Source organism: Poromitra crassiceps (genome assembly GCF_964638095.1).
Source record: "Poromitra crassiceps genome assembly, chromosome: 3".
Classification (NCBI taxonomy): domain Eukaryota; kingdom Metazoa; phylum Chordata; class Actinopteri; order Beryciformes; family Melamphaidae; genus Poromitra; species Poromitra crassiceps.
Window position 1 is genome coordinate 79,640,927 of NC_139625.1, and position 10,916 is coordinate 79,651,842.

General features: G+C 43.0%; 1 protein-coding gene across 1 annotated transcript in view; it reads left to right on the top strand.

Moving 5' to 3' along the window:
- The window catches only part of LOC310773291 (uncharacterized protein), a gene marked incomplete at both ends in the record, with an annotated part of 29,783 nt that extends 18,926 nt beyond the window's left edge, over positions 1–10,857 (top strand). Inside the window, 8 exons of the mRNA XM_083633172.1 lie at positions 241–401; positions 2,529–2,553; positions 2,643–2,756; positions 3,620–3,751; positions 6,489–6,778; positions 7,780–7,897; positions 9,341–9,528; positions 10,456–10,857. Of these exons, the coding sequence (XP_083489298.1) occupies positions 241–401; positions 2,529–2,553; positions 2,643–2,756; positions 3,620–3,751; positions 6,489–6,778; positions 7,780–7,897; positions 9,341–9,528; positions 10,456–10,857 (1,430 nt within the window). The remainder of the gene's footprint in view (positions 1–240; positions 402–2,528; positions 2,554–2,642; positions 2,757–3,619; positions 3,752–6,488; positions 6,779–7,779; positions 7,898–9,340; positions 9,529–10,455) is intronic.
- Positions 10,858–10,916: the final 59 nt, after the last annotated feature.

Genomic DNA, 10,916 nt, shown 5'->3' on the forward strand with positions numbered 1-10,916 from the left:
TGTTAAGCAATCTAGAGAAGCATTGTTTACCATACAAAAAAGTGTCTTTACATTTAACTTTTTTTTTATTACTTTTTATTGTTTTGTTGATGTTTCCTTAAAAGAAGTCATGTTGACATGAATCACGCAATTATTTTAAATCAGTCAAATGATTTGCTAGAGATACATTCTCTAGATACATTCTCCTTGGTTTTAGCTAGCAGCTAATGCTATCTGTCCTCCTCGTCTCTCTCTTGTCAGTCTTCCTGGACGGTGAGTCGGCCAGCCAGGTCCTGACCCGGCGGAGGAGAGCCAACAGCCCATTTGAGGAGTTCAGGAAGGGAAACTATGAGAGGGAGTGTGTGGAGGAGCGCTGCGACAAGGAGGAGATGAGAGAGATCTACGAAAACGACGAGAAAACCGTACTCACCTCCTACATCTCAACACACACTCTGACACCTCCTACATAAAAGTCATTTAGGGCCCTATCGTCGTACGGCGCTATCGTTTGCGCAGCCGTTTGCGCACCTCTTATGCTATCTTCCCTGCGTCTTAAGCTATCGTCTGCCTCCACCATCCAGTTTTGTGCTGGAATCTAAGCATTGCAGAAAAAACACACCTTGATTTAAAAGTGAGAATTTGTTTGTCATGGTTTTATTAGGCTGCATAATTCCCGACCATACAGGTCTGTGGTGTGAGCAGTGGCGGAGGGTACACCGGGGCAGAGGGTGCGCCCGCCCCGGGCCCACTCGTCAGTGGGCCCCCATCAATTTTTTTTCCGCCCCGACGTGCCCGATTATGCAGTCCGCGCCTGTCTGTGTGTGAGAGAGAGAGGGAGACAGGGGCAGACAGGGTGCTGTCTGTGACAGCCTGTCGCTGTCCATCTGCGGTGGTGCTGAACCGAGGGCTGTGCCTCGGTGCTGAAACATCTGAAGAGGCCTGGCTGGCAACCTGTGTTTTTCTTTTTCTTCTTCAGAACAAGCTTGTCTGTAAAGTGGCTTCACTGTAGGCTTTCTTGGACATAATATTACTTGGCTCAATGAGTGACAAATTGTGTTTTCGGATATAGGGGCTATCAGCTATTTTACAGTTGTGACTTAAAATGACTTTATTTAATAAAGTCAGTGGTGTGAGTGTGAGAGGAATTCAATCAATAGACAATAACATTGGTGTCTTTAAAATGAGATATTCCACTAAATATGGCCTTGCGTCTGGCGGCGTGGGCCCCCCTAAAAGCTTCGCCCCCTCTGGGCTGGTAGGGTCGCTCCGCCCCTGGATGTGAGGTAACACTATAGATTGCTTTTGAGAAAGTTGTGCCGGCCAGTAGGCTATACAGTAACCTCTTTCCCTGCAATTGCACCATGCAACAACAGTTTAACCCGAGTGGACAATTCTGATATAGGTTATTGAAATAGGCTAGAATTAAAATCTCACACACCCCTACCCTATTAAAGAAACAAATATTTTTAAATGTGTATGTTATAGCCTATATAAACGAAACAACTTATTACAGTAAGCGCACGCTTTGGGACATGGGGATATTCACTGCATAACTGCGCGGCAGCCCTTTGGTGTGTTTCATGTATCGTTCCATCAGCACCAATTTTCGTTAGTTTCTAATGGTTTATCTGAATCCGAACTGGTTCATCCTCCAATCCTCTCCCTCTCTCTCCCCTCTCTCGTTCTCTCCCCTCTCTGTCTCTCTCTCCCCCTCTCTCGCTCTTCCCATCTCTCTTTTCTCTCTCTTGCCCTCTCTCTTTCTCTCTCTCGCTCACTCTCCCTCTGCTTGCCCACGGCACTCAGCAAGAAAGAAGCTGCTGTCACAGACATAACTGTGGCTTTTAAGGGGAGTGGACTGGACATGATCTCACACGTGTGAATACTGTTTTGGGCATAAACACGCCTATATGGAGGTTTGTGCGAGATGACCCCAAACGCAGCGGGCCAACACGCCCACAATTAGGGCTTTGCATGGCACTATTCCAGCGCAAAACTGGTGCTAACGCAAGATTACCGCCTTTGTGACGATAGAGCCCATAGTCTAGTATTGAGTCTTAAAACAAGTTAAATCTTATTGCTATAGTTTCATGCTTGCTAGCTATGAGCATCTTGGCTAAGAAAGCCAAGACAGCCAATGATGGTGACGGCTACAGCTATAACGTTAACCAAATTGAGCACTGTCTTTTAGATAGGATGTGATTTTATCTGAAATTTTGAGAAGTGAGTCAAAAATCTAATAGGCTATAATAATAGAATACATGGCAATAATAGCACACCCCTCATCCCTAATACTAACTTAACTACAGTTACTGCAAACATACACTTAGCAAGGCTTACGATGCTAATTATGCTAGTTATATGCTCAACAAGATTAAGCCCACAATGAAGAAAATGTAAAGTGACAAAGTACGTTATTAGGAAACCAGGGAACTTGAAAAGAGTCTTCTGCTAACGTTAGCTATAGCCAAACAAGGTTCTACAAGACATTTGAATTTGCGTTCGTTTTTATGTGTTAATTGATGACTTCTCTCTCTTTCCCTTATTTTCAGGATGAGGAATGGAACAAATATGTTGGTAAGGCCTTTGTATTGTGTTAATGAATCTAATCTAGTCTAATTTAATGTACCTGTAGTTACAATCCTGCCTTCGGTGCTTCCTTCCAGATGGGGACGCGTGTGAATCGAACCCCTGTGCTCATGGTGGAGTTTGTAAAGACGGGATCGGCCGCTACACCTGCTTCTGCCAGGCCGCGTACCAGGGCTACAACTGTGAGATCGGTACGGACGCACCAATCTGATTGGCTGAATCGCTTAGGAAAATTCAAGGCTCAAGTTTGAGTTTCGCTTCAGCGAGTGTCCTTGAACCCCTGACCCTTGTGGTAAAGGTGGGCATTGACTGCTGCAAAAAGTTTCACATAGTTGGGAGCAAACGGATCGTTCAACCTGGTAAACTATTTGCACTCTAGCAAAAGGGTACAAACTTGCAATGGTTTTGTGAGAATTCCATAGAGGCAAAAATGCACAAAATAATTGTATTGCTTTAAGGCTCCAGTGTGTAGAATTTAGTGGCATCTAGCGGAACAGACTTGGCAGAAATGGAATTTAATATTCATAATTAGGCTATGTTTTAATTAGCGTATAATCCCATGCAAATAAGAATACCTTAGAACATTCTCAGCCCTACCGTTTCCTCTGGTAGAGTTACTAGGCAAGCTGATTGGATTTGTCTCAAATTAACCAGAATTAAGACATTCGGCTCTGATCTCGACAAAGTCAGAAAGAAAAAGATGTGCCGACAACAATCTGAGGGGATGAGTTTTACCTGACGTGATGTTACTGGCTGTTTCACAAGAGAGAAAATAGGCTTTTGGCTGTATTTTAACTTAGTCACAAATGATAACCATAAAAGTTTGATTTGAAGTGTTCACATCAGAAGTAAAAAATGTGTGCCATCAGAATAGAGTATAGTGGTGTATGACACTCATGACACTATAAGACATTCGAAACAAATCCAATTAAATCAATAGAATGTGAAAAAATTAAATTTGCGTGGATAAACCCAAACGCAGTGGAATGCACAATAAGGTAAAGGTTAGTGTTGGTGTTGTACTGATGGCGTTTCCTGTGTTTTGCTACTGTAGCAATCCCTGAGCTCTGTGAGAACAAGAACGGCGGCTGTGATCACTTCTGCGAGGTGGCCCGTGGAAACGTGCACTGCTCCTGTGCTGACGGGTACTTCCTGGGCTCAGACGACAAGTCCTGCCTCTCCAATGGTGAGACACAGAGGAAGAGACTCCACACGCTCTCTGCTTTTTCCGCTGCATTAGTGGTCTATGTTGTACGACAGGGGCGGTTTTAGCATCAGAGCTTTGGGTGGGCTCAGCCCACCCAAAGGTCATGGACCACTGAACCCCTAGGGGGGTCCGGGGGCATGCCCTCCCGGAAGAAAATTTTGTACAGTTTCAAGTAAAAATGGATCAAACTGGCGCACTTTAAGATCAAAATGAAGAGACTAGATCTATGAAGAACTACACACATCAATATCTTCTTTACCACTCTGTGGTTTTCCAGCGATGAAAAAATAATTGTTTCCCTATATATACTATATATATTCTGCATACAAGTTACTATATGGTAGAATTATGCTTGCATAAATAATACCAAAATCACTTCAGGGGAGTTTCAAGTAAAGTAACATTTTGCTTTGTAGGCAAAACAAAAGTAAAATTAAATCAAAAGGGAACTTCCTAACTTATTGGCTGGAATAATATTCCGACAAGATAATAATATACTGTAAGCACTAAAGCAGGAGTTTGCAGTCAACTAGTTGAAATTAATATGTGGCAGTATTTGTGGGGGTCAAAATCTATGTAGGGTGTACCACCACAAATAGATCAGTGTATGGGAAACACTGACTATTAAATTGTGTGACTAGAAAGACACCAATAAATCTGAGAAAATGTACTTTAATTTTGAACGGTGGCATTACAAATGGTATTATGAAATTATTGTGGGAAAAAATAAGAATGCCACTTTTTTTCATGAACTTTAAGCAGAAAATTAAAAAATTGTTTTAAAGCAAAAATAAATAATAAATAAAGATCATTTTAACATTGGTTCAACCAGCCCATTTTACTGACCACCAGGGGTCCTGGTCCTTAATCCCTTTTTATTACTACCATGCCACTGGTACTGTACACAAACAAGGCTGTTTAAATATCTGCCTTGCACTCCCTTAGATACTGAACTAACATCACAGCAAGACATAAGTGATGGCATGCACGCATGTTAAGCTATCGTCATCATCACATCAGACAGGCTGTGTAAAGCAGCCACTTGCGATTCTGAAGGGCTTAATTTCATTCAGATAACAAGGGACCCATTTGAAAATATGTTTGTCACTTATGCCCATATGTTTCTCAAAAAACATTGCATCCATTTACACCCGCTTTACTGCGAGCTAGCATGACATGGCTGGCTGGAGCCATGGTAGCCTACCTACCTTCCTCCAGTCCACCTGTTTGTCTGGCAGGCAGTTCTTTTGTTTAGCCTACGAAACAACTTTAAGCGCTAACTTGTATATCAATATGCGCTAATTAAGTAACTACTAACGACTCTCACCTCACAGTTTCATTGATCATGAGTGGGGAGAACGATTGTGTGGACTGTGGAGGACCACTTCGCTGCTGTACTGTGTGTGTGACCTGTGTGAAGTGATGTGGGATTAGGCAGATAGATGGAGGAGGGAGCGCCTGCGCAGCCGCGGTTCTACAAACCTTTCGGGTGGGCTGAACCCCCCTAAATTTTTGTCTCAGCCCACCCTAAGAACATAGAGGGGGGGGGGGACATGCACACAGTGCATTGAGTGTAGTCAGAAACTGCAACTAATGACCACCATGGATTTGGAGAGAAGAAGATTTTTTTTTTTTTTTTTTTTTTTTTTTTTTGCCTCTATTTTTTTGGGTGGGCTGAGACTATTTTTGGGTGGGCTAAAGCCCACCCAAAAACGGCCTAGAACCGCCCCTGTTGTACGATACCTATACTGCCATACTGTGCGTTAATTTTGGTTCAATTTTATGTCTGTATTCAACATCTCATGAAACGGTTCATATATCTTCGTGCATAATCCTATGAATGTTCAGCAACACAAGCGATCAGCACAAGCCCCAGCAGCATGATCGCTGACCAAACCGTAGTGTCTACGGTAGTCTGAACTCGCCATAACAGTAACCAAGTTGTTTTAGTTGCTTAAACATAACAACATAACAACCAGCCTTTGGGAGGTAATTCAACATTTTCAAATTTGTGATACAGCGGCCTGTGCAGGCGCATTGATCCCTCGTGTTGCTGGGCATTCATAGGATTATGCAAGGACAATACTTCTTGTAAGATATCTACAAACCGTTTCATGAGAATATGTTAATTAGTCAAACTATAAATATTGCACATTCATTTCTAGCGTGCTTTGCACGCTATTCTACTTGTTCGTACTTGAATATTGCACTGGTAAGACTTGTTTTTGTTAATAATTAATTAATTTACAAAAAAGACAAAAACTGGACAATTTCATCTCCAAGTCAGCTTTCAAGGACTATCATGGACATTTTCACTGACACATGTAACTGCTTCCTAAACTAGCACTTGTCTCCTGCCTGTCTGCTCTGGCTGTTTTTACTTTTGCTTTTTGTTTCTCTTGCCATGTTTTAACTGTGTTTTAACTTTGTTAACTTGTATTTATTTTACCCCCTATGCCTCAAAAGGCTGTGCCTTTTGCCAGGTCGCCATTGTAAATAAGAAGTTGTTCTTAATGACTTACCTGGTTATAAAGGTTAAAAAAAAATAAAAAAAATAAAAAAATAACTGTCGCAGGCAGTGCTTCGGTGAAGGGAAATGAACATGTGCCATGGATCTGTGCTTGTTCTGTCCAACATGCTTTGTGCACGCTTGCTTGCATGCAGTTTTTGTGCATAGCTACAAACTGACCTCTAAGCTTCACTTGAACTTTTGCAGAGACCTACAAATGCGGCGCCATTATCAGCACAAACACCCGCACGATTTTCACGTATGAGCGGCCGAACACAACCAACCTCGGTGACAATGACACGGATCAGACGAGCGTGCTGGACTTCCTCCAGCCGCCAGACTTCTTTGTTCCCCAGAGCAGCAACACCACGGGGGAGGTGGAGGACGACTACCTGGCAGATGGCCTGGTGCAAGAGGAGATCATTGTACCCGACAGAGCCGGGATGACCCGTATCGTCAGTGGAGAGCACTGTCCACCAGGACAGTGTCCCTGGCAGGTAGACTGGTCCACTCCAGCTTATAGAGCCATAGTCACGCCCTCTTCTAGGATCAGCATACGCCCTATGCACGGGATTTTCTGCAATTCATCTTTCCATAGACGTTTAGTCAAATGCTTATAAACATAGTTTTACTTGGTCAAACCAAGCGATTGAGCTATATTTAGAATCAGGAGAGACCATAGAACATTAATCACTCTAGGAAAAAAAGGATACAATTTTCTTATGGAAAATGGAATAAACATTGGCATTAGTGAAGCCCTTCATCACAGTTACAGTTTCAAAACTCTTCACAAGGCTAACTGCTATGGAGTTACTTTTGTGTCGTTATCATGCAATCAAAACTGGATAGGTTTGTGAGCAAAACTTCCCAATCATTTTGCAGGGTTAGGGTTAGTGCGACCACTATTTTGTCTGGCGGCTTTCGGGCGATGTAACAAGCGCTCACTTTTTGGTACATTGCCACCCCAATTTAGCCTGGGTAAACCCAGCCTCCACGTGACATCTATCTATGTGCTGTGACTGATAGCACATAGATAGAGGTCACGTGGAGGCTGGGTTTACCCAGGCTAACCCCAATTAGGTCGTAGGTCCCGCCCACGAGATTCAGCTCAATGGCAAGCAAAACTTTTGGATTCACAAACGCAAGTTTTTGATTTGCATTATAATACATTTTAATCACACATTTATTTTAAAACACTTTTTGATTGATTGCAGTGTGGAAAGTTTTGCTCTCAAACCTATCCTGTTTAATTGCATGGTAAAGACACAAAAGTAACTCCATAAACCTCAGACTCAACATGGGAAAAACTTCCAAAACCTCACTAGAAAATAAAATGGAAGACCTGAGCAGACTTGGATGAACAGTCCATGTAATCAAGTCATAAATCAAGCATATAGACTCTTTGAAATATTCAATATGAGGTTTTCCTTGATTGTAGCAGTTATTAGCTGTTTAGTGAGAGTAAAAGTTGTTTTTTGCTGTATTTATTTTGCCTCAGGCTCTCCTCCTGAATGAGGAGCACAGAGGTTTCTGTGGAGGAACCATCCTCAACCAATACTTCATCCTGACCGCCGCCCACTGCATGAACGTATCACGTTCCATCTACATCATGCTCGGTAGGTCTGGCCCTTTGACATATATTAAATATGAACACTGTACCTCCACTTCCTCCCAGTATGCTCTTGTGAAGCCAAAATACCCCAGATTTAGTTCACTTGATTCTGCGCAGTAGCTCCCTTGGGTTGGAACCTGTGTGAGGTCCCTGCCCCTCTCTGAACTTTTTACGTAGCTGCTGGTTCTAGCTTTGCGTAGTGTATTTAGATACAGTCAATGTTCTAGCTCTGTAAATATGGCACTTTAAGTTCTAATAATTTTTGACTCGTCAAAATTAACCATGTAGATTCCATTATGAGGTCAGTTTATCAAAATGACACCTGTATGGAAATATGATTTTTGTTGTCGGATATTGAGAGGATCCGCGGGCCAGCCAGTCATCTCAGCTCCTAGCAGGACTGCTCCGGGCAACTTCACATCGTCATACTCCGAGCTGCTGGGCAACATAACATCGGCATACGAGGGAAATGATCCGATGAACTGATCTTTGCGGCTCTGTGTTGATTAGCTAATGTTTCTGTTGCATTTTGATTAAAGCAGCTACGAGCAACTTTTTCGATTGTTATTAAACAGTATAATTACAATATTGATGCATCACATCTTACCTATAATAGTAGCTGAGACCAAAGCCGTGTCAATCGGAGATTGCTCCCTTAGGTGATTATTAAGTCTGTGTCTGTCTAAACTCGCGTCAACAGGGGGCTCTCTCTCTCTCTCTCCTACCGCCGGACCGGCTACACCCGGAAGTGAAACGCGGAAGTGAAACGCGGAAGTGAAACGCAGCTGCCTGCCTACCCCGTTCGCGCTGCCTAGCAACATAACATAAACAATGTGAACGCCACGCATACTCTCGGGAACATCTCTCGTTATATTCGAACAGGTTTTTTGGAAGTTATTTTGTGGTTATGGCCGAAGTGGCTGCTGCAAACCGTTTCATTTCACTTCCTGATCTGCCCTGGCCACAGACAGACTAACACTGGCCGATTCACTCGGGGTTCAAGCGAGACTACTCTGCGTTGGTCTCGTCGACTATTAGAGGTAAGATGTGATGCATTGATATTAAAGTTTTACTGTTTAATAACAATCGAAAAAGTTGCTCGTAGCTGCTTTAATGTTATGATTTAATTAGCTACTTTTGGAACAAATGCTGGTTTGACATCTAACGTAAGTGAAGCTTCATGTAGAGCTGCCAACAAACAGTTTTAGACTTCATAGAATTATTTGGCATCACACATAAAATATTGTGTCAACCTTCGATGAGGATCAATCAACAACACGAAAAACGGCCTTGGCCCACCGTCTATGCGTATTGTTTGAATTGTTTCCTCATACACAGCACTCTATATTATTATTTATTATATTATTGTGTATTATTATTATTATTATAATTATTATAATTATTATTATCATCATCATCATCATCATTATTGTTTTTATGTCTACAGGTGAGTTTGACACTGAGGTGAAGGAAGGCCGCGAGGCGACCTATTTTGTGGAAACTGTCTTCATCCACAGATACTACAAACCTGACACGTATCACAATGACATCGCCCTCATCAAACTCACCACGCCCATCGAGTTCACCAATTACATCGTGCCAGCCTGCCTGCCCGAGCGTGACTTCGCCGAGAAGGTTTAAACTTTTTTTAAGCTCTTTTTTTTTTTACCTCTCGTGTTCACTGACATTTAAACCAGTGTTGGGCAAATTACTGAAAATTGTAATTAGTTACAGTTACTAGGCTACTCTCAAAAAGTTATTTAATTAATTTAAAATTACTGCATAATAAAAGTAATTAGTTACTAGGGAAAGTAACTTTTGCACTACTTTTAGTAGTCTGCTTCTCAAGATAACGTGTCATGATTCGGTGTTACAATTGGTTTGGCTTGGCTTGGTTTGGATACTCTTATGCACACATTATTTTAGTGTTGCTGTAGCAGTGTGGGAGAAGACAGACATACTGTCAAATTTGATCTATTGTTGTACCTGCATGAGATACTTGAACATTTGCTTATTGGAGAAGGTTATAGCCTCTGTTAGCCAATCGGAACACAGGGCCGTTAATATTAATGTGCCTTAAAGACACGGCGACAGAAACAGCCTGTTCTTGGTACGGCTCAGAGTCAGAGAGATGCTGGAAAATGAACGTGGAGAAATTGATTGAGAGTGTTTTTGGTATATTTTTCTTCCTGAAAACATGGAAACGGCAGCTTGGGTGTGACCAAAGTGTAGTAACGGCTGGTGGCCATTTTGGAAAATGGTCATCAGAAAACACATGTTTCACATTAACACATTGTTTCACAGGAGATTAACCTGATTGTTGAAATACGGTGAGTGGCTTACAAAATGTAAATGCTGCACACACAGAGAAGATAAGGACATCTATGATCTATCTTCTCATCTTACTATCGAGAATATGGCAAATAAGAGAATCTCCTTAATGTTGGCATGTTCCTTTAACATTTTAAAATAACCCTCCTCCTCCTCCTCCTCCTCCTCCTCCTCCTCCTCCTCCTCCTCCTCCTCCTCCTCCTCCTCCTCCTCCTCCTCCTCTCGCTGCAGGTGCTGATGCGGCAGCCGGACGGCATGATTAGCGGTTTCGGGCGCGTGGGTGAGAGGATGCAGCCCTCTACCATCCTGCAGAGGCTCAGTGTGCCGTACGTGGACCGCGCCGTGTGCATCGAGTCCAGCCAGTTCCGCATCTCCGGCCGCATGTTCTGCGCCGGCTATGACAAGGTCAAGAAGGACGCCTGTCAGGGTGACAGCGGGGGACCGCACGTCACACGCTACCTCAACACCTACTTCGTCACGGGCGTGGTGAGCTGGGGCGAAGGTTGCGCCCGCGAAGGAAAGTATGGAGTCTACACCCAGGTATCAAAGTACATTCCCTGGATCCGAAGCAATATGAACTTGCCCAAGCGGGTGAAGAGGGATGCTGCGCCCTTCCAGACGCTCTGGGTCTAAAGCGGGACAAAGGCGGAGACCGAGATTTGATATTTCTACAAGAATCGTTGCTGAAATCT